At 41.6% G+C, this 24325-nt stretch overlaps 1 protein-coding gene across 4 annotated transcripts in view; it reads right to left on the bottom strand.

Moving 5' to 3' along the window:
* The window catches only part of DIP2C (disco interacting protein 2 homolog C), a 396044-nt gene that overhangs the window by 162546 nt on the left and 209173 nt on the right, over positions 1 to 24325 (bottom strand). For 2 of the 4 annotated variants that reach the window (XM_079759400.1, XM_079759401.1), the window contains exons 2-4: positions 21521 to 21592; positions 19813 to 19980; positions 15268 to 15378 (exon numbers count right to left, since the gene is read on the bottom strand). In XM_079759400.1, the coding sequence (XP_079615526.1) occupies positions 15268 to 15378; positions 19813 to 19980; positions 21521 to 21592 (351 nt within the window). The remainder of the gene's footprint in view (positions 1 to 15267; positions 15379 to 19812; positions 19981 to 21520; positions 21593 to 24325) is intronic. The other 2 variants (XM_079759402.1, XM_079759403.1) reach the window with 1 other exon arrangement.

Below are 24325 nucleotides of genomic sequence, written 5' to 3'. Positions count from 1 at the left end.
CTCCTCCTCCTCCTTCTCTCTCTCTCTCATATCACTGGTAGCTGCACAGACACGCCACCTCTCTCAGGGTCACTGCTTGGTCTCTGGCCTTTAGAGCTGTTGCCATGAAGGAAGAATAATGTCACTATTCAACCAGTAAATGAATATGTACCCAATGTCCTCTGTGCCAGGCTCTGCTCTAGGCATAAATTATCTCTACTTTCTTTTTCACCATAAACTCATCCCATGTTTAACTAACACTTTCAACTCATAATTTTGTCCTTAATGAACTATACTGGGGATAAAATTTTATAACAGCTATAAACTAAGTACACAGAAAAGACACCAGAAGCTGATTACAAAACAAAGGCCAATGATTTTGTTCACCTATGAAATGAAGTAGTGAGACATTCTTGAATCCTGGGACAGAGAGATTACATAAATTAGATAAAAAGCATTTAGAACATGCCTGTGCAAAGTAAATGCTCAATAAACATTGGCTTACATTATGGCAATGTAATGGTGACATGAATAATGGCTTATAGATGTTAGGATTATGACTACTTAGAACAAACATCAGGTTTTGCTGAATGTTTGGAGGTCATATTAAGTACTGTGTTACCTGTTGCTACTGCTCCACATTTTCTAGAATTTCACATGAATGGAACTGTGTAAGATTCGTCTGCCAGTCTGCTTCTTTCTAATGCTTTCAGTTTCAGCCGTGGTACATCTGACGTCTGCACAAGCTCCTTTCTCTTTAATGCATCTTGCCCATCCTCAGCCCTCTGTTTTTCACATCAATTCTACAATCGGTTTCAGTTTCCCAGAGAACAAGGTGGAGGTTTTCATTATAACCTAACATACATTAGGAGAGCCGATATCTAGACAGGATTATTCCCAGTCCATTACCACAACAAATCCATTTTTTGTGACCTTCTTTCATGTAAAATTTTATAATTTTCATTTGTTGCTCGTGTACAGAAATGTGATTAATTTTTGTTCAGATTATATCAAGCCATTATACTAAACCCTAATTTCTCATAAATCTGTAGACTGTTTGGGGGTTCCTATGCAGGTAATGTCTGGGACTTTTCCTTTCTCTGTACTTCCTATCTTTTATTGACACAGGCCTCTGTCCTAGAATGAATTGGGAAGATTAGCTTTTTTCTTTCCATTCTCTGAAATTGTTCATATAGAATCAGACCGGTTAATTTCTTGAAAGTTTGGCATAACTTAAGTATAAAACCTTCTGAGTCTGGTATATTCCTTATGAGAAAGTTTGTTTCAACTATTGTTTCCATGTATTTATTTTTAAATATATTTTTATTGATTTCAGAGAGGAAGAGATATAGAAACATCGATGATGAGAGGGAATCATTGATTGGCTGCCTCCTGCACGCCCCCTACTGGGGACCGAGCCTGCAACCCAGGCATGTGCCCTTGACAGTAATCGAACCCGGACACTTCAGTCCACAGCCTACGCTCTATCCACTAAGCCAAACCAGCTAGGGCTATTGTTTCCATTTATTTAATGGCCATAGGATTACTCAAACTTTCCATTTCTTAAGTTTTTAAATTAGAAACTTCTCCATTTACTTAAGTTTTCAAATTACTGTCATATGGTTATTCACAGGATTCTGATTATCTTCCTTCCCGCTGGTGTATCTGTGGTCATGTCCCATTCCTTAGATAATTCATTTCTGTCTTCTTGCTTCACTATTCTCACTGGAGGTTTTTCAATATTTTTACTATTTCCCAAGAATCACTTTTATCTTTGTTGATACTCTACATTTGATCATTGTCCGTTATTTCATTTTTATATTAATAGACTTTATTTTTTAGGGCAATTTTAGGTTTACAGAAAAATTGAGTGGAAACTATAGTGTTCCCATATACCCCATCCCAGCCTTCACACATACAGTTTGGTCCATTATTAACATCTTACACTAGTGTGGTACATTTGTAACGATTAACAGGGGTAATACATTCTTAAATAAAGCCTGTAGTTTACATTAGGAGTCAGTCTTGGGTGTTATACATTATATGGTTTTGATAAATGTATAATGACCTATATCCACGATGACAAGGTTATATTGAATAGGTTCACTGCCCTAAAAATCTTCTGGGCTCCACCTACTTATCCCTCCTTTCCCCGGAGCACTTGGCAACCACCAATCTTCTCACTGTCTCCATAGTTTTACCTTTTCCAGAATGTTATAGAATTGAAATTATACAATATGTAGCATTTTCAGACTGGATTCTTTCACTGAGTAATATGTATTTTAGGATCTTCTATGTCTTTTCATGGCTTGGTAGCTCATTTCTTTTTATAACTGAACAATATTCCATTGTCTAAATGAACCAGTTTATTTATCCATCCACCTTGAAGGACATCTTAATTGCTTCCAAATTCTAGCAATTATGGGCAAAGCTGCTATAAACATTTGTGTGAACATTTCTAGACATATATATTTCCAACCCCTTTGGGTAAATACCAAGGAGTGCAGCTGCTGGATCCTTCCGTAAGAGTATGTCTAGTTTATGGTTTTGTTTTGTTTTGTTTGCCATTCATACATTATATGTTTATTGAACATACAATATGTTTTAAACAATGCTGCTGAATACCACAACAAGAAGAAACTTTATGAGAAAACATTGCTTTCTAAGAAACTAGCTCCCTCTATCAAAGAAATAAGAATCACAGTAAATGTCTTGGTAATAATACAGGATGAGATAGGATTTCACACCAAAATAGGCAGTGCAAACAGTAAATACCCTTGAAGGTAAACAGTGAGTCCTAAATGCCTGCTATTATTTTATAATGCTTTCCACATTTAGTTTTAAAAAGTTTTTTTTAAATTGATTTAAGAGAGAGAGAGAGAGAGAGAGAGAGAGAAACAACAATGATGAGAGAGAGAGAGTCAGTGAGTGGTTGCCTCCTGTATGCCCCATAGTGGGGATTGAACATGTGCCCTAATTGGGAATCGAACCGTGACCTTTTGATTCATGTGTTGACACTCAACCACTGAGCAACACCAACCAGGCTTTAATTTTTCAATTACAGTTTACATTAAAATTATTCTGTACTAGTTTCAGGCATACAGCATAGAGGCCAGACAATCATATACTCCACAGAGTGGACCCTCAAGTACTTCAGAGTATGTTTAATTTTATAAGAAACCACTAAACTGCCTTCCTAAGTTGCTGTCCCTGCAAACATGTGGTGTTAGTGTTCTGGATTTCTGCCATTCTGACAGTGGTATCTCACTGTAGTTTTAATTTGCAGTTCTCTAACGACATATGATGTGGAGCATCTCTCCTGTGCTTACTTGCCATTTGTGGTCTTTTCTGGTGAGCTATCTGTCAGGTCTTCTGCTCACTTCTTAACTGAATTGCTTGTTTCCTTACTCTGAGGTTTACGAGTTCTCTGTGTATTTTGGATACCAGTCCTTAATTAAAAATGAGTGTTGCAAAGATTGTTCTCCCAATCTATGGTTTGTCTTTCCATTCTCTTTACTGTGTCTTTCATAGAACAGAAGTTTCTAATTTTAATTAAGTCCAACTTACCAATTTTTTCTTTAATGGATTGTGCTTTTGGTGTTGTATTAACAAGTCATCACCAAACCCAAGTTCACCTAGATATTCTCCTATATTATCTTCGAAAATGTTTACAATTTTTTGTTTTACATTCAGGTCTATGATCCACTGTGAGTTAATTTTCATGAAAGCTGTAAGATCTGTTCTAGATCCATTGTTTGTTTTTTTGTTAATCCTCACTCCAGGCTATTTTTCCATTGATTTTTAGAGAGTAAAAGGAGGAGGGAGAGAGGGGGGGGGGGGGAGGGAGAGAGGGAGGGGGAGGGAGAGAGAGAGAGAGAGAGAGAGAGAGAGAGAGAGAGAGAGAGAGAGAGAGAGAAACATTGATGTGAGAGATACATCTCTTGGTTGCCTCTCACCTGCAACTGAGGACTGAGGTACATGCCCTTAACTGGAATTAAACCTGGGAACTGTCAGTCTGCAGGCCAATACTCTATCCACTGAGCCAAACTGGCTAGGGGTATATTCATTTTTTAACATGTGGATGTCCAGTTGTTCCAGTGCTATGTATTGAAAAGATGATCATTTCTCCATTGGATTGCTTTGTTTCTTTGTCAAGTAGCAGTTGACTATATCTATGTGGGTCCATTTCTGGGCTAATATGATCCAATGATCTATTAGTCTATTATTTCACCAATACTTCACTGTCTTGTCTACTTCTAGTTTTTAGTAGGTCTTCAAGTTGAGTAGTGTCAGTCTTCCAATTTTATTGTTCTATATTGTGTTGCCTATTTTGGGTCTTTTACCTTTCCATATAAACTTTAGATTAGTTTGTTGATATTTACAAAATAACCTGCTGGGATTTTGGCTGGGATTGCATTGAATCTATAGATCAAATTGGGAAGAACTGACATGTTGACATTATTGAGGCTTCCTATCCACGCATACAAAATTTTTCTCATTTAGAACTATAATTTGTTTCATTATTTTTATAGTTTTAAGAGCTCTACTTAAGTATTTCATTCTTTGATGATAATGTAAATGACACCGTGTTTTTAATTTCAAGTTCCAATTGTTTGTTACTGGTATATAAGAAAGTAAATGGTTTTCATATATTAACTTTATATCCTGCAAGCTTGCCATAACTGCTTATTAGTTTCAGATTTTTTTGATTCTTTGGGATTTTCTACAAAGACAATCATGTTATCTGTGAATAAAGAAAATTTTATTTCTTCCTTCCCAATCTGTATACCCTTTTTTCCTTTTCTCTTCTTGTCCTATTGCATTAGCTAGGACTTCTAGTATACTAGTAATGCTGAATAGTAGTAGGGAGAGAGGACATTCTTGCCATGTTCCTGATCTTAGTGGGAAATAATTTAGTTTCTCACCAGTAAGTATAATGTTAACAGTAGGTTTTTTGTAGATGCTCTTTATCAAATTGAGGAATTTCCCTCTTATTACTAATTTTCTGAGAGATTTTTATCACAATGGATGTTAGATTTTGTCAAATGTTTTTGGGGTTTGTTTGTTTTTTGGTATATATTGATGGGGTCATGAGGTTTTTCTTCTTAGTTTGTTGATGTGATGGATTATATTAATTTTTAAATGTGAAACCAGCCTTGCATACTTAGAATAAATACCACTTGGTAGTAGTACATAATTATTTGTATACAATATTGAATTTCATTTACTAATACTTTGTTGAGGAATTTTATATCTATGTATAAATATTATTGTTCATGAGAGATACTAGTCTGTAGTTTCCCTTTATTGTAATGTCTTTGTCTAGTTTTGGTTTCAGGTTAATGCTAGCCTCACAGAATCAATTAGAAGTATTTCCTTTGCTTTTATCTGTAGGAAGAATGCATAAAGAATGGGTATAATGTCTTACTTAGCTGTTTGATAGAATTTGCAAGTGACCCCATCTAGGCCTGGTGTGTTGTTCTGGAAGCTTATTATTTATTGATTTTGTGTTTATTTAAAATAGACATAGGCCTATTAAGGTTGTCTATTACTTCTTGTGTGTTTTGGTCAATTATGTCTTTCAAGGAATGGGGCCCATTTCATCTAGGTTATCAAATTTGTGGGCATACAGTTATTTGTAATATTCCTTTATTATCCTTTTATGGTCTAAGAAACCAGTAGTGATGGTTGCTTTTCATTTCTGATATTAGTAATTTGTGTCATCTCTATTGTTTTATTACTTAACCTGGTTATAAGTTTATCAATTATATTGACCTTTTCAAAGAACCAGCATTTGGTTTCTTCCATTTTTACTATTGATTTTGCATGTTCAATTTCATTTGTTCTCCTCCAACTTTTATTTCTTTTCTTCTTTGGATTTAATTTCTTCTTACTTTCCTAGTTTCTTAATGTTGAAGCTTTGATTACATATTTTAGAACTTTCTTCTATTCTAATATATGCATTCAATGTTATACATTTGCCTTTAAGCACTGCTTTTGCTGAATCTCACATTTTGAACACCTGTATTTTTCCTTTTAAAAATATTTCCTTTCCAAGATGTTTTAATTTTTTCTTTGACTTTTTGATTCATGTGTTCTTTAAAATATATTGTTTAATCTCCAAGTATTCTTTATGTAGATGTGAGTATCTGACCTACCCACCTTCTGTCTATTGATGAGCCATTCTTCATTTCTGTCATGATGTTTTTGATTTCTAGCACTGCCTTTAGATTTTTTCTTAGAGATTTCACCTCTGCTTACATTAGCCACCCCCATTTTGGGGTGGCAGTTTGCACAATGATCTCAGTTCTTTGAGAGATCAAAGAAAGGTTGTTGACTTCCCATTTGTTAAGAGTTTCTCTTGTGATGAAAATGGGTGTGATGACTGCCATGCTTCCACTACATGCTGGAGTAGAAAACAAGTCTGTATCCTCTACTCCATTTTATTCTTTATTAATTTTTCTTCTTTATACAAATTTATTGATTTTCCTTTTCTACCTTTCTAAGTTAAATCCTTATTTTTTCAATGTCCAACATCTCTGCTTACTTAACATAAGATTTTAGGCTATCAACTTCTTTCTAAATACCATTTTGGTGCATCACATAAATTTTGATGAATATTTTTTTCACCTAAAATACAACAGCCTCACCCTGGCCAGTGTGTCTTAGCTGGTTGGGCTTCATCCTGTGCACTGAAATACTGCTGGCTCAATTCCCAGTCAGGGCACATGCCTGGGTTGTGGGCTCAATCCCTTGGGGTTAGGGGGACAGAGCATGCAGGATGCAGCCGATTGGTGCTTCTCTTTCACATTGATGTTTCTCTCCCTCTCCCTTCCTCTCTCTCTAAAAATCAATGAAAATAAAATACAACCGCCCCTTTAACATGTCCCTGATTTCAGCCAGGAACACATCCCAACCCAACCAATCTATCCTATATATTCCTGCTCTGCTACACTGACATTTCTAAAATGCAAATCTGTGCCGTTTCTGTTTAAATGACTAGATACAGATATCAAGATTTAGTTTGTTTTATTAGTTCTGGACAAACAGGTCTTTTGATCATAAGTGCATCCCCTGCCGTCACCCCTACTCTTACAGAACCTTGGCTCTAGAACAGCACTGCGAAGGAGAGCTTTCTGTTTTGCTGGTGATTCCCATATCTGCCCTGCCCAGTCTAATAGCCACTTGCCAAAAAAGAAGAAAGAAAAAAAAAGGTTAGTGAAGCAAAAGAAACAAACCATAAATTTTATCTAATTTTAATTAGTTTAAATTTTGAAAAGTTCCATGTGGATTTGGCCATCATGTTAAACAGTGTAGCTCTAGTCAGGAGTGTATCCTTCACAGTGAATCTTTAGTTGAGTATGTAGTCTGATTTAGTGCATCCTTCTCTCATACGCTAATGTAAGAAAATGTTATTTCCTAATTTACACTAGAATAAATAATTTTATGAAAACTGAGTTGTTCAGAGAGAATACAGGTTATAGAGTTAGGGACTACATTAAAATCAGTAAGTTCAAGTTGACTAGAGAAAGAAAAAACTCAATCTAGAAAATGAAACTATACAATTAAGGAAGAAATTACTATAGGATAAATAAGCTCTTTAAAAGCAAACACAATGTTTTTATATCACTCTCTTACCTATAGTGCATAGCAGAGGACTCAGTACACAAAACTATTTGCACATTTGTTGAATGAGTAAATATGAGGACACAGGTCCTTATTCCCAGAAACTGAGCATTGCCATGAATCAGACTTTAAACTGATGGCAGCATAAAACCAGTCTTGGGGTGGATTCAGATGTAGAAGTTTCTAGTTCATACTATCTCTCAATTTTTAAAGAATAAATTACATTTTTACAAGCCTCACAGCAATGGTTCTCAAGCTCTTTGACTCAAAGAATGCTTTAAACTCTTAATGCCAAAAGCCCTTAAAAGCATTTGCTTGTGGGATTAATATTTACATATTTACTACATTAGAAAGTAAACTTTTAAAACACAGGACTTCACAATCACAGATTCCACTAGCTGTTAGAATCATAACATCAGCATATGTCATGCAGCCTCTAGAAAAATCCAGTGTGCGTTCTTAAAAAAATGTGAGTAAAAAGGCAAACAATGTGTTAGTGTTATTCTGAATAGTTTGACCTCACAGACATTCTTAAAGGGTAGTGAGATCCCTGGAACTACTTCAGTTTGCCGTCTTAACCTAAGACAGGGCTCCATGAAATTCTCCCAGGAATGAGCGTGAGGATGGGTCAGGGTGGCTGACCACTGAGGCAGCTGCCTTGACCATGTGCGCACGCAAAATATGAGTTGTGGTTTTTAAACCATTTCTTAGTTCATAAAAGGACAAAATAATCATTTTTAACATATTAGGAGATTGTATGCTACATTTTAATTTTCTTCCGTATCATAGTTGGTCTTGGTTGGAATAGACACAACACAAACCTCAAAGGTTTCTTTTCTAGGGTATTTGGTGGGGAGAAAAGGGATGTTTAAAAATACCTAGAATTTTTAAAGCTCTAATTTAGACTTTATCAAGTGAAAGTAAGAAAGTGCCTAATATATAGATACCTGTTCATCATTCATTCACTTTCCAAATCAAATTTAAGTTTCCAAAGAAAGTCATTTATCAAGAATTCCAGTAGGAGTTCATCATGATGTAAGGCCATGGGTTTAGAAGTGAAATGGAAAAATGTTGCCAGGAGAGATTAAATTTGAGGCTATACGGTTGACTAGATTGACCGTTAATTAAGTCAATTAACTAAGAGATAATAGAATCACTTCTTGGCTGATATAATTTGGTCATTGAAGCAACCAAAGAAATGCTACAGCAAGTTAAGTAGTCAAAGAAATTCTAAGAGCAAAAATCTCCTGAGGGCCACAAAACTTTCCCTTTTGAATGTCTTAAATCTTCCATGCTGGCTCAGGAGAAAATAAACTGGAAAGTCCTGAAACATGTACACTGGCAATAGACTGAAATCAGCTAAGATTTCATACCATAATTTTTAAAATGATGTAAGAGCATATACTGTAAGAGAAAGTAACACACCAGTGAAATGTCTAAAATAAGAACACTCATGACTAGATTATTTTAACAACAGGAGATAGAAGAGAATAAAATGGTAAGTGAGACTATCAAGTGAGCTGGCATAATGATCTATGGGTCCTCCTTAGCTTTTCTTTAGGGTGGTTGCCATGATACATAGTGAATTGGGAGAGCTTGGTATTGATTATAGAAAATGAGATCCCCAGCTGAGATTTCACAAGCACATGGAAAGATTCTCTGGATAGGCCTATCCCATATATAAATTAAGCAGTTAATATTCAAAAATGTTTACATTTAAAATGTATATATCTACACTCATAAAAGAGAAACATGCAAATTAACCATCACTCCGCTACGCCAAGCCAAGCCCACCAGCCAATCAGGAGCGAGTATGCAAATTAACCCAACCAAGATGGCGGCTGGCCACGGAGCTGGAGCAAGCAGGAGGCTTGGGTTGCCCTGGCAATGGAGGAAGCCAAGCTTCCCGCCCATCCTGGCCGGCCCTGGCCTCCACTCAAGGCTACAAAGTTTCAATTATAGAAGATAGATAAATCCTAGATCCTTGCTTCCAGCTGGCCCTGGCCACTGCTCAAGGAGGCACTGGAAAAAGAAAAAAAGGAGGGGGTGGGACCTTGGGTCGCCGGGGATTGATCGGGCCAGGATGGGACAGCAGGGGCCGTTGGGGGTGAGCAGGCCAGCAGGGGGGGCAGTTGGGGGCGAGCAGGCCGGCAGGCAGAGTGGTTAGGGGCAATCAGGCAGGCAGGCAGGCAGGTGAGCGGCTCGAGCCAGCAGTCCCGGATTGTGAGAGGGATGTCCGACTGCCGGTTTAGGCCCGATCCCTGTAAAACGGCAGTAGGACATCCTTCGAGAGGTCCCAGATTGGAGAGGGTGCAGGCCGGGCTGAGGAATACCCCCCACCCCCGTGCACGAATTTTGTGCACCGGGCCACTAGTCTACACTAATAAAAGAGAAACATGCAATTTGACTGTACCTCTGCTACGCCCACCAGCCACACCCACCAGCCAATCAGGAGCAAATATGCAAATTAACCCAGCCAAGATGGCTGCGGCCACGTAGTGAGCAGGAGGCTTGGGTTTCCCCGGCAATGGAGGAAGTCAAACTTCCCGCCCGCTCTGGCCAGCCCTGGCCTCCACTCAAGGCTACAAAGTTTCAATTATAGAAGATAAATAAATCCCAGATACCCGGGCCTCCGCTTGGGTCGCTGGGAGGCGTGGCTGGCCTGCAAACCACCACAGGCCCCTTGCCCAGGCCGCTCCATGCCCCAAGGGAACCCCCACCCTGATCTGGGACACCCTTCAGGGCAAACCAGCTGGCCCCCACCCGTGCACCAGGCCTCTATCCTATCTAATAAAAGAGTAATATGCAAATTGACTGTCACTCCAACACACAAGATGGCTGCCCCCATGTGGATACAAGATGGCCACCACAAGATGGCCAGCAGGGGAGGGCAGTTGGGAGGGACCAGGCCTGCAAGGGAAGGCAGTTGTGGGCAATCAGGCCAGCAGGGGAGGGCAGTTGGGAGGGACCAGGCCTGCAAGGGAGGGCAGTTGGGGGTGATCAAGCCTGCAGGGGAGGGCAGTTAGGGGTGACCAGGCCGGCAGAGGAGGGAAATTGGGGGCGACCAGGCCTGCAGGGAAGGGCATTTGGGGAGGGACCCAGGCCTGCAGGGGAGGGTAGTTAAGGGTGACCAGGCCTGCAGGGGAGGGCAGTTAGGGGCAATCAGTCTGGCAGGGGAACAGTTAGGTGTTGATCAGGCTGGCAGGGGAGTGGTTAGGGGGTGATCAGGCTGGCAGGCAGAAGCAGTTAGGGGCAATCAGGAAGGCAGGCAGGCGAGCAGTTGGGAGCCAGCAGTCCTGGATTGTGAGAGGGATCCCAGATTGGAGAGGGTGCAGGCTGGGCTGAGGGACACACCCCCCGTGCATGAATTTCGTGCACTGGGCCTCTTGTGTAATAATATTTTCCATGCCTTACATGACACTTTAAGAAATGTCTATACAATTTTTCAAGGTATTCTCTACAACTGCATTGTAAGTAAACAGCTGAGGCAAATTCCACCATCTCTAATCTATGCATGAAAGGATTAATTCTCTAAAGGCAGACCCAGAGACCATCATCTATGCAGGTGTATCACCTGGACACCTAGAGTCATCCCTTGTTCCCTCTCTCACATACTCTTACATTAATTCAGCCTTAGGGTCCTATTGCTATTATCTTCTAAACATATCTCAAATCTTGCCAGCACTGACTCACCTCCTAGACATTCATCACTATCAGGCTTTCAGGGTCTTTGCAACTCCCCTACGTGTAATCCATATTCCACAGTGCTACCCAAGTAATGTTCAAATGCTGAGACTGCTCCTGAGACTGCTCATGTCTTTGCCTAAAATCTTCAAATGGCACCCTACCATCTTCAGGATCAAGTTCAAATTCCCAAGCATGGTATACAAGATACCTTAAAATCTTGAATCTCTGTATGTAATTTCTTACTTTCCCCCAAATGTGCTATGGTCCCTCATCTCCCTTCCTTCCAAAACTGTTACCTAGGCAACATTTTATGTGACTGGCATACATGAATTAACAGAACAAAGATTGTCTTTGTAGATCTTACATTCTTATGGTAGGCAGATAGATGGTTGATCAGAGAAATAAAATTGATAGACAAGTAGGTAGATGATTAATACAAGCATACAGATGACTGATATAGGTAAGTAGGTAGATGATAGATGGATGACAGATTATTGACAGAGATGTCTGATAGACATGGAGGTGGGCTGATAGATGGATGACCGATAGAGTGCTAGGGTGATGGCAGCAATGGATACAAATGAATCAGAATGGGGAAGCATAGGGATTGTGTGTGAGGTGCTATGAAATCGTGTCAGAGAATGCCTCACAAAAGCAGTCGCACCTGAGCAGAGACCTAATGAAGGTAAGGAAACCAACAGTGTGTATGTATGAGCGAAGAACATTCATGGCAGAAGAACAGTGTAGTAGCCCTACAGCAGTCAGGTGTCTGTGTGCTCAAAACCACCCAGGACGCCAGTGAGGCTGCAGAGCAGGGATAATGTGAAAGACAAGATCATGGAGAAACGGGAGTGAAGCCACGCACATGGTGGGTCATTATGGGGACATGATTCTTACTCTGAGAGCAATGGGAGCTGCTGGGGTGCTTGAGCAGGTGTGTCACCAGCTGTGTAGTTAGGAGCTAAGCATGAGGGAAACAGCCCCCTCAGAGACCACACTGCACAGGAACGTTTACCCTTTACACATTATAAACTTCAGTCCACTGGTCTGGTTCCCCCTAGACTGTGAACTCCTAGGGAGGGGGAGGCTGTATCTTATTCTCTGTTGCTCTCTAGCACTAAGCAGATCAGGAAGGACACTTCCTCACACTCCTCGGGTGCTGGGTGCTGGGCGCTGAGACGGAGCTCCAGGACCGCACCGGCCATTGGAGGGGTTGCGCTAGTCTTTGACCTTAGGCCTAGAGCCCCAAATTCCCAATGACTGAGCAGAAAGAGCAACCAAGGGAGAAAATCAGAACTATATAGAGGATATGGGAAAAGGGTGCCTTGAGAGACACCTACAGGAGACAAAGCTGCAAGGTCAGAAGCCTGTTAGAATCTGCAGGCCAGAGGTGGGGGGTCAGGGGGGTGGTATCAAATGTTCACATCCAAGTCTGGAGCTCTAACTGGAATGGACTAACGCTAGCTGCAGCTGCAGCTTTTGTTCACAGCTCCTCCCGCTCACAGTGATGTGGGTGAGGAGTTAAGAGTAATTCTAAAGTAGGGCTGGAGGTGGGCTGAACCCAGATGGGTCTATTTCCTTTGCAGAGGACTACTGTTAAGCTGGCCTTGTTTCTACTGACTAGTAAAAATAATTCCTGAAGTTGCCCTCGATTCTCCTCCGTAGCCCCCACCCTCCCCCAGTGCGCTGCTCTCCCACATCCCCTCTTCCATCCTCAAAGATGGAAGTTATGTGCACAGGTGAGTTGACAGGTACCTGAGGCTAAGGAATTACCATCCCAGCTGTGCTAACTCTCTCAGACTTTTACTATCTGATCACCCATCCTATCTACCCCCTAAATAACTAGGAGGATCTGCAAAACACAGTGCACCTTATCAAAGGCTGTGTAAACATTAGGGTCTATCAGCCCCACCCTCCATCATCAGGAAAGACAGACAATAGACTTGGGAAATAGACCTGTTGAGATTTAATTTCCATGTAAATGATAAAAATTAACACAGAGTTAAAGGTTAGAAATGGACATGAGATAAAATCTTTGTGGCAAGAAGTCATCTGACAGGGAAGGCAAAGCTAGATTTGTGACCTCTTTTGATGAGTTACTCACTGCAGTAGCATTAATAATCACATTCCTGCCCAAATTCCATTTTCTTATCTATAGAATGGAAATAAGAGCATGGGACTAGCTTCTGTGAGAACTAAAGATACTAAAGATTGTAAACACGCCATCATATGTGGTCTATAGGTGTGTCTACTGTATGCAGGACTATGTGTGTATCTACAGGTGTGGCTACTGTATGCAGAACTATGTGTGTGTCTACGTATGTGTCTACATGTGTATGTGCATGTATAAAATACTAGCAGCAGTATCAAGACAAAGGAGTTAATGGAAACATTTCACAGTAAGCTGACAGCATACAAGTGCATGCCTCTACTCTCCTAATTATCTGAAAGGGGCCTGTGAGATGCTGGAATGGCTAAGATGGGTTCTTGATGTGTGCTGGGTGATAAATACCTCTGAGAAACGAAGGTGGATTTGGGAACAAACTCCTGCCTTCATTCCATCCCCAGGTATTGACCAGGCATCAAAGCCTCCTGAGAGGGGCTGAGAAGGCAGGGAGAGCAGCAGTGAGGCTGCGCTTGGCATTTCCACATTTCTTAGTCCATTCTTCTTGCTTGTGCAGATGACTACTCCTGACGCCATCAAATCTGTCTTACCTCTTCATCCAGGAAGTCAGTCGGACAGCTCCTTAGAGGAAATGGTGGTCTTATAAGCCCCCATTAACAGAAAGATTCAAGAAACATGGACCCATCCTACCCTGGTATGAACTAGCTGAGCTACCACATTTGCCATAGCTTCAGCTTCCTCTTCTGTAACATGAAACAGTAATAAGCACTTCACCTGTTTGTTATAAAAACTAAGAAAGATGATGTCTGTGAAACTACCTTGCCAAATATAAAGTGATAGACAATGTTATCATTCGGATCAGTATCTTCAGCGATCCACATGTGCCCTGCACTGGTGTCCAGCAACAACACTTACTGGGAATTTTCTTTTAAAAATTATAGGTAGGGAAGCGGGTAAAAGCAACTTTAATCTAGATGTTGGGGAAAAAAATGTCTCAAAAGTAATTAAAATATTAATTGCAAATTTTCTGATGCTAAATAAATGAAATAAATTCAAGCCAGCCAAGCTCAGGTGATGATTATAATGAAATGGAATTACCAAGATAGCACTCTTGTAGACAGCACCATAAAACACAAAGGCAACAATAGAGAACATACAAAAAAAATTTTTTTTAGTCAGAGGTATTTATTTACTTTTACATGTCATCTTACAATGTAAATATTTACGAGGTCCTTATCCCAACTCATGCACAAGCCCCTGTATTTTTTAAATTTCTTTATTAAGTTATTACATGTGTCCTTATCCTCCCATTACCCCCCCTTCCTCCCTACTCATGCCCTCACCCCCCTGTTGTCTGTGTCCATGATTAGGCCTATATGCACGCATACAAGTCCTTTGGTTGATCTCTCCCCCTTACCACCCCCCCTCCCATACCTTCCCTCTGAGGTTTGACGGTCTGATGGATGTTTCATACAAAAATTTAAGGATTTGTTTCTTTTTTGAAAATTGTACTTGAAACATTATTGAGGTTAAAAGAGAATAAAAACCATACTAGCAACCAACATTATAAAAATTAAAACCAAATTGAACTATATAACCTAAAATATAAAATTTGGTTCATGAGAAGTTACTATTTTTATTTTTATCAAATTCTACCAAACACTGTCTTTTGAAATGTTAAAATCATTATCGTTTACTGGATGTTAACTTGTACCCTGGAGAGCATATCTGCATATGAGGAAGGATGCAGTCATCTGTGGACCACAACCAATCACAAGAACATTCAAAGACATACTTCCGCCTTATCTACACACGGCTGCTGCAGACCTCATGCCGCACTGGTGCCTTACCTGACCTATAGCGCTCATCTCTTGACCCTGAGGACCTTCGGCGGTGATAGCGAGAGGAGGAGGAAGGAGTAACGGGAGCCCGGCGCTCTGGCGGCAAAGCTTGATCCACCCCTGGGTTAAGGGAAATAGCAAAGTAAGGTGAGGCTTTCCTTGGCAGCTGGAGCAAATTTACTTTGTGGAGCAAATCATTTTGGTAGAGTACAGCCCTGACTCACTGCATTCCCACAGCCGAGCTAGAGCTCACATGGGAGTGGGCACAGGCCGGATGTCATGGACGGTGACCAGGAAAGGGAGAAGCATCCAGGGCAGGGCAAGACTCACACCCAACACAACAGCCTTGAGAAACAGCACAGGCTCCTGCACATCATAACGTCTAATATGTCATGGGGAAAAATGCAAACTAAGCCAAAGGCAACATCTGCAATCTTTAGGGTTTGGATAAAAAAAAAAAGAAAGAAAGAAAATGGAGTCCAAAGCACAGAATCAAGTAATGATCTTCTTTATATAATAAACACAGAAAGTGGTAAGGAAATATTTGAGAAAATTACATTTATCATTAAAGATAATTTTAAAATAAATCTTATAGGATATCTTAACAATATAATTCAGATAACTAGGATTGAGAATAAGCTTCCATCTTTGTTCATTCCAAATTTCTAACTCTGGAATCTTGCCCCATTTGAAGCTAAACAATTGAACAAATTATATTTCACTATAGCTTTGATGAATTAGCAAAAATGTTAACATGGTCAGATAAAAATGATTCAATGGGTACTGGTCAAATGCTGACCTAAACCTGGCAATCATCATACCTATCACACTTCAGAACTAGAGTGGTAAAGGCACAATCTAGATAAACGTTAAGTACGGGAAAGATTAATCATTACAGTTCATAAATGAAGAAATTCCGAGCATTGACCATTAAACATTAATTGCTACTTCTTCAGAAAAGAACCCGTAAATACTTGACAGAAAGAAAACCAGAGACAGCAATTTAACAAAATAGAGTTTAGTCCCTGGTTTTCTGTGACGGCTCCAGGGGAGCTATCTGTTCCTGGTATTTAATATTTCTCTTAGGGTGATTTCTGCACCTCAATTTTTTTAAGCTCACCTGAGATGTTTTTTACTGATTTTACAGAGAAAGGAAGGGAAGGAGGGAGGGTGGGATGGAGGAAAGGAGGGGAAGGGAGAGGGAGATAAAGAAAAAGAGAGAGAAAAAAAAAAGTCCATGTAAGAGTGAAACATCAATCAGTTGCCTCCAGTACACGCCCCAACGAGGGTGACAGCAACCTAGCTATGTGCCTGGCCAGGAATCAAATCCACCACCTTTTGGTGTACCGATAGCTCTCCAACCAACTGAGCCATCCGTCCAGAGCTGCATCTCAATTTTTTATGGCATGGTTATGAGTCCCACATAAACAGGTTACTAGATTAGAATTGTGAAAAAGATACCTACGCTGTAAACTTTTCATCTAGCAAGCATATTTAACATCATTAATTAACAGTTCTTAATGACTGCATTTACAGCCACCAAAATTCTTCCACTTATTATCTACAAAGAATCTTTTTTAAATGATCTTTTAAAAAATTACTTTGTATTTTTATCAAGTAGATGCACAGAAATCAAAGAGTGCTATTAAGTCTTATGATGAAAAATAATTATTTACATTCATACTTATAAATATGGATTTATAATCCTACTCAATTGACCATTTTAAACAGTATATGGACTTCTCCCTTACACCACTATGGCCATCACTATACCATAGTCTCTCTTCTCCTCTGTCAACTTTTGCAATTTCTTCTTTATTCCCATTACAGGAGCTGCAAGCAGTGCTTACTTCCTTTGGTGGCGGCATCACCAGATCTATTCCCAGTAGATTCTTTTATCTGGGCTGTTCCATTTGCACAAAGATTGGACTTCAGGTCTCCTGTCTTGTGACCAAACACAGGAGCACCCATCATCCACAGCTGGAGCCCTTCTCTCCCTCCAGCATGCGCGTTCTCATTTAGCGCCTCTGGGGTCAGTATTGCTTGGTGTCCCTGAATCTAGAGACTCTTAGTCCATTTCTCCAGAGAACAAACCTCTCTGGAGAGTGGGGAGGGCATGGATCACCCTCGTTGGATTCCATGCCTCCCCCCACCCTGAGGTTTCATCACCTTCGTCTTCTGTCTCAGCCCCACCCCCAAGCTTAGGGAGGCACCTTACAAATCACAGAAATGTGTCACTGTTTCTTCCCTTCCCCTGTCTGGTGGCTTTACACTTTACCAGTTTACTGACATCTTAGTACAGTTCTGAAAGAACAGCTAAATGGACAGTTTGGAATGGTCCAGATTACACAGTGACCAATTCATATATACACTTAATGTTTCGCTTTCATTCTCAGTACTGTTACCTTTCTAGTTCATTCAAACATGCTTCCTGGAACTACTTTCAACCTTGACCCCTTCTGGGTCCCTAGGTGGTCGTGAACTTCCTCTGAGATGTGCACAGTCCTAACACTCACACACTCATCCCCGCTATGCAAACTTGTAGGTTAGTGCTTGCCTGTGCATGGACCCTTCATGTCTGTCCTCAGAAAGCTAATATTCAACAAACACTATCAACATTTATTTTCATAGGCTGAAATACAGGTTTAAAAACACAAGTTTTAAGAGCAAATAAATTTGACAAAACAAGAATAGCTTTAACAGGTCACTAGCAACAGGGTATTAAAAGAAACTAAAGCATTAGTGTGGATATTTCATTCATTAATTTTTATCTGACTTCATTGTGAATGAAATCTGAGGTGGCTAAAAAAAGTATGTTCTAACAAGAAAAAGTCAATAGTCAAATATGCAACTCCAGCAAGTGTGGCACAGTAGTTGAGCGTTGACCTATGAACCAGAAGGCCATGGTTCGATTCCCCATCAGGGAACATGCCCGGGTTGTGGGCTTGATCTCCAGTATAGGGCATGTAGGAGGCAGCCAATCAATGATTCTCATCATTGACATCTCTCTCTCTCCTTCTCCCTTCCTCTCTGAAATCAATAAAAATATATTTTAAAAAAATACAGCTCCAAAGCAGAATTCAACCTGTCATCACAGGAGGACCCGGGGCGGTAATGGAGGGGTCTCTCTCATTACCTATCATAGGATCTCACGTTCATACCACATTTGAGAACCAACTCTCAGGAAAGCTGCAGGCTGCCCAGTGTCTACAACAGAGACAGACCAAGAGAGGTCCCTGGGAGGGGAGGTGTCCCAAAGGAGGTGAGGTAACTGTCCAAAATCATGGGAAGCCACAGAGACAAAAATTATTTCCCCTCAGATGATAATGTGATAAAAATCCCCTGAGCGCTACATGCCAGGAACTGACCTAGCTTCAGATCCTACGTGGACTGAGGGGAAAGGCACCAGCGACGACATCATGCTCTGGAGATGGGTTTCCCCGCTGGCTCTTGTCACCATCTGTGTCCCTGGGCCTCGGTTTACCATCTTCACACACAACCGAGAAGAACTGCTAACACTTGACTGCATGGGTCTAAGTACTATACATTCATGAAACCCTGAACCATGCCCAGTGGGAATGGGATGGGCACGAGGTCCATGGAGCAGCGTCCCCACGCAGGCTCTCTCTTCCTCACATTTCAGTCAGGTGTGTGAGACTCCCGTCACTGTGAGAAGGACCTCACAGCTAACGCCCAACTCCATCAACCACTCACCAAAGCCTCCATTCCTCCTGCAAGGACACTCATATCTGTCAGCAAGTAGCTCAGAGGGGACCAACAGAAGCCGCAGTGGGGTGACCAGGCCTTGGGGCCAATTGTAATATTAAGCTTTCTCTCTTTATTATGTGTGCATGATTTTCAAACAATGCCTTTTATTCAGAGGCAAAACCACGAAGACAAGCCTAAAACTTACAAATGCTTATCTTCTTATTCTACTAAAAGTTGCATTGAACTCACCTTTTTGGGCTTCTTGTATTGAAACTATCAACCACTAACACAGTTTTGACCTCTGAGGATCATTACCTTGAAGAATACATTCTGTCAGTAATCAGTTTCATTCGTCTATCAAACCCTGTACACTGCCCTTCGGGCATAGGAGTGTAAAGGCCTGTAGCTCTCACTCCCCGAGGCAGGTCTCAGGGGCCAGGACCACTAGTTCTTCCTCTGCTGAGGTGTTTGGCTAGGAGACGAAGGTCAGCAGCAGACCAATAATTTTAAGAAGACTTTTAGAATTTGTCATAGTCTTCTTTCTCAAATATTTTTTAAGCGGTGTCCCAACTGTAAAAATAGGGTTGTTGAAACAGCATATTCTATTCTAATTGGCTCTGGGTCAGTGGAACAGTCATAGTTCCAGGTTCTATAACAACTTTACAACCAAGGGGTACTATGGCCCCCTGAAAATTTGTGTGACCTCATCTGGAGAATGAGGGCTACACACAGGACTCCCAACACTAGGGTCCCCCAACGCTAAGACTTGCACTTCTGTTTAGAATGGTGCTGAGTGACAGTCCCTTTCAAACATGGGGTCTCTCTCTCTCAGAAAAGTGCGCTCACCGAAACGAAAGTAAAACAGAGGCCGGTTTCCCGCGGTGCTGGCCACCCGCTCCCTGCCAGCAGCTTCTCTGATGTCACACACCCCGATGTGGCCGGAGTGTGGCGTTCTCCTCGGGGCGCCTTCACTGTGCTGCAGTCTACACCGGGCCACCGCAGCTCCGTTCGCTGCTGTAACAAGTCGAAAAAAAACTAATTAATTCAAACTTTAGTTTTTTTTAAATTTGTTACAGCGCTGAGCAGAGCTGCCGACCCCATGCAGAAGAGCACAAAGAACACCAAAGGGACCACGCAACATGGGTGCCACCCTGAGCGCCCAGCCCACACAGCCAGCCAAGCTCTTGGCACGGGGGCTGGAGAACCATCGTCTGGGCACTGCTTCTGTTTCACTCTTGTTTGGTAAGGCACAGAAATAAGAACCCGGCAATGTTAAGAGCCTAGAGTCAGCCAACCAGCCTTCCTCCAAGATGTGGAGGGGCCACTTGCTGAAAGGGACTCACCATCAAGACCACGAAGATGGCCATCACCACGCAGTACTGCTGGAGGAGGAGAGAAGGGAAAAGGGAGAGACCACCAGCTACTCGTCTGCCCACACCTACTCCTAAAGCCTTTCACATATGGGCATCCGCCAACCAAAGGTTTATTTTTCACTTACTCAATTCAGGCTATACAACAGGTCCATCTTTATATTAACTCTCTTAAGAATCAAGGAAAGAAAGCAAGCACACAAAATCAAAACAAAGCTACAAGCACAGCAGAAGCTCAACACACAAATTAAGCTTCCTGGAATATAACACTGTTAACCATGCTAACAGGCCATGACTGGTATGTCACAGCCTGGAGATCAGGAGGGGCAGAGCGGGGGATCTGTGAGCTATGTGCCCCCGCAAACTTAACCCTTTTCTAGCAGAATCATCGGAGCAGCTTTAAAAATCATTTTAACAGTGAAAACTGTAGAGTTCAGGCACCACCTTTAAAATTTATATTGCTTTCATTTCTCCTTGAGGACAGCATTAACTGCATCAGCTTTAAGCCATTCCCAAAGCCTAGCCATCTCAAGGTCACCCTCAAACCAAACTGAGCTTCACTAGAACTGAGCTGTGGGAACTCCAGCCTGGCATCCTTTTGTTTCTTGAAATGGACAGAACCTGGCTCAAGTGTAAAAAGATTCTATAAACCTGGACATGGAGTGAAACAGACTTTGTGCTTTGGGGAAGAATCCATAATGTTTTACAATCACATTTCTAAGCAAAACAAACCTTCATGATTTCATAATCCCAGGCAGGATATTATATCATTTTCTAGGTTTCTAGATTTGGCCTGTCCCCCAACTACTTCAACAAAACCTTGGATTAATTAAACTATAAGCAATAGCAATAATTTTTAACTTCCCAAACTAAAAATCATGTTTAAATCATAACTTCTCTCGTATTTTTATCATTTTAGCATTTTGAAGTAATCAACCATAGAACTGCCCTCTGTCAATGAAATACTAAACATATTAAAGCACACTTATAGGATATCATGTGCTTTTTCTATATTCACAAAATATACATGCAATAGTCATACAAAGGACTTAGATGTGACTAGTGCCATGTCAGGAGCGCAGTCTTCATGCAAATCAGGGACTAAGGAAGGATTTGGGCTATTCTCTCTTGCATGTTGCAGTTAACTCTCTAAACTAGATGACATATAATCAAAGTGTACGTACTCGGAGGCTGGGGCAGGTAGGCGCCAATTAATTTCGACCTCTTCTTTTCATATCCTTTTTGTGTGATGTCACCTACAAGAAAAGGAAAGAAAGATTCAGAATGGTCCCCACGGGTAGGGCTGGTTCCTCAAGAATCCAAGAAGACAAACAGTCACAACTGCGTTTTCTGTTTGCCTTATAATGGTAACTTAAAAAGAAAGCACTTTAGTCATTCTCCTTGCCCTCAAACAAACAAAAATGCTTGCCCAGGCCCTGCTCTCAAGGTTTCGGCTCTGATGGGGTCCAGAAGTAGATTCTCCACACCGTATTCACATCTGCCAGGGCAGGAACCTCCCCAGTCCCATGGCTCTCATTAGCCTAGTCAACCATGGCTTGTGCAGGCCCATGCCGGTGACAGCTGCCCAAAACCATTACTGATTAGCACCTTCCTCCATTAGTGAGGTTTTTTCTAATCAGACATGTCAGTTCCAAGGACTTGAAACTGCTAGGGTATTTTTGAAAATAAGTGACTTAGACCAAATGGAACATTAAGTAAAAAAAAAAAAAAAAAAAGAACATGGAACCTATGGAAATCCAAATATGTGAGAAAGGTGCTTATTGGCTTATCGGTAAAATAAGAATTAAAATGTTAAAGCCAGAGTTTCCCATGCAGAAGAGCAGGCACCATCATCACCACACTGACATTCTTCCTCAGTGCTGAGCACATGGGACAAAATAACCTTTATGACTCGCAGCAGCCTTTCCAAATATAAGTGTAAAACACACAAAACACTGATGTTCCCCTTGAATTTTTTAGAATCTGCTAATTTTCCCTAATAGTCTGATCAAACCATCATTCCCAAAAGAGCCCAAAACCTGCATTTGAATAAAAATAGAGCAACAAATAAAAAGTTATTATGGCTCAGCCACAAATTGGTACATTTGCTTTTTCTAGTGAGGTATGCTCACTAAACTTGATCAGACCATAAAGCGCCCTCAGTGCTTAATGTCTGATAGGTAACTCACAGCCGAGTGTGGAGTCTTATCCACTCCACAAAACACATGACTCCTTTTTAAACACGGATCCATAAACAACAGAGATACAGAAAACACATCCTGCTCTCGGATGATGAGCACCTCAGTGGCCGTCAGTGGGCTGATTGGGCTAAAGTGAAACATGGCCCCCATCACAAGTCTACCATGCTCTGCACCTGCACCCCTTTGCCAATCAGCGCTTGGACTGTTCAGTTCTTTTGGAAAGACCCCGTCAAACCTATCTGTTTAAAATGTCCAAAATATCAACACCCAAATACCCACATGAATGTGCACACTGTACTAGCTTTGCGATTGAATAAGACAAGGCAGTCAGTGAACACATGGACACGCTGGCTGAGGAGTGGCTCTCACATCTTGCTCCCCACCCCCACCACAGGCTTCTCACTAGCCTAGTGACTTTCAACCGGTGTGCCACACGAATTTTAAAACATGCCAATACCTGACTAGTTAGTTGCTCAGGGATACTGACCTCTTTTCCCTTAGATTGTCAAATTAAAAAAAGGGACAATATCCAACACAATAGCTGTCCAGTGTGAATGAATCTAAATTATACCTTTTTGTCAGAGCAGGAAAAAATATATTTTTCAGTGTGCCGCAGAATTGTAGTAGTTAGTTTATGAGTGCCATGAGATGAAAAAGGTTGAAAATCGCTGCTTCAGCTGACTGTTTGTGGTGTCGCATCGCTAGAAAGAGGCAAACACCTGGCTTTGAGAAAACCTGATAAAATAACCTGCAGAAGGAGGAACTTTCTGCTCTAGAACAACCTCCCAAGTCCGGGTCTGTCCTCTCAGCCCCCGGGGGCTCCTGGGAAGGCGGCTTCCCCATCTCCCCAGTAGATTCGCTCTCCTTCACCACATGTTCTTCCCTGACCAGTCTTTGGAAATAATAAAACTATCAGGAAGCTGGTTTCCACGCGAATTGTACTCCTGATTAACTCACTTTGGCTTATGCTCAGCATTTTACAAATTCAAAATGAGTGTGCTCCCTGCATCCGAGGGACACCTGGACAAAACCAAGCGGGGACCAGGTAAAGGAACATGTGAGTGAGAGTACGTCAGTGGGACATCAACTAATACATACTAGCCTCCTAAGAGGCTCCCTGCACACTAGGTAGACACCTACTATTTACCCATTCCCAGCCAATCCCACTGGCCATTCAGGATTGTCATCACACAGCATCTGTGCACAATTCCACCAGCAAATCCGAGCCCTGGCAAACCAGCCCCATTTCAGTTCATTTTACACCCAAAACTCAGCTCAAATTTTAAAAATCTCTCAGATGAAAATTTAAGCATGAGGGGGTTCCCCCCTTAATTTTCAGAGTATGCCAACTTCACAGGAAACTCACTTTGAACTCTTTGAAGTCTTACTTTGGAAAACTCCAATTGTTAAAACCTTAGGCGTATCCTATCTAATAAAGAGGGAATGTGCTAATTGACCATCACTCCATCACAAAGATGGCTGCACCCACAGCTGAGGCCAAGTTCCCATAAGGAGCCTTAACGAGCTCTCAGCAGAGACCTGAGGCTATGCCCCCGTGGGGCTTGACAGGGGACCTCAGGCCATGTCCCCCACCCGGCAGGGCTTGACAGGGGACCTCAGGCCATACACTCCACCCTGGCGTCAGGCTGAGGGACCTCACGCCGCACCCCCCGCCCCAGTGCCAGGCCAGGGGACCTCAGGCCCCGGCCCCGGCTCGGCGGGGCTTGACGGGGGACCTCAAGGTGCGCTTCCCGTCCTGGTGCGGGGCTAGGGGTCCTCAGGCTGCTC

This window comes from Cnephaeus nilssonii (genome assembly GCF_951640355.1).
Source record: "Cnephaeus nilssonii genome assembly, chromosome: 1".
In the NCBI taxonomy this organism is placed as follows: domain Eukaryota; kingdom Metazoa; phylum Chordata; class Mammalia; order Chiroptera; family Vespertilionidae; genus Cnephaeus; species Cnephaeus nilssonii.
Note: the sequence above shows the minus strand (reverse complement) of the source record. Positions and strands in the feature narration are given on the sequence as shown.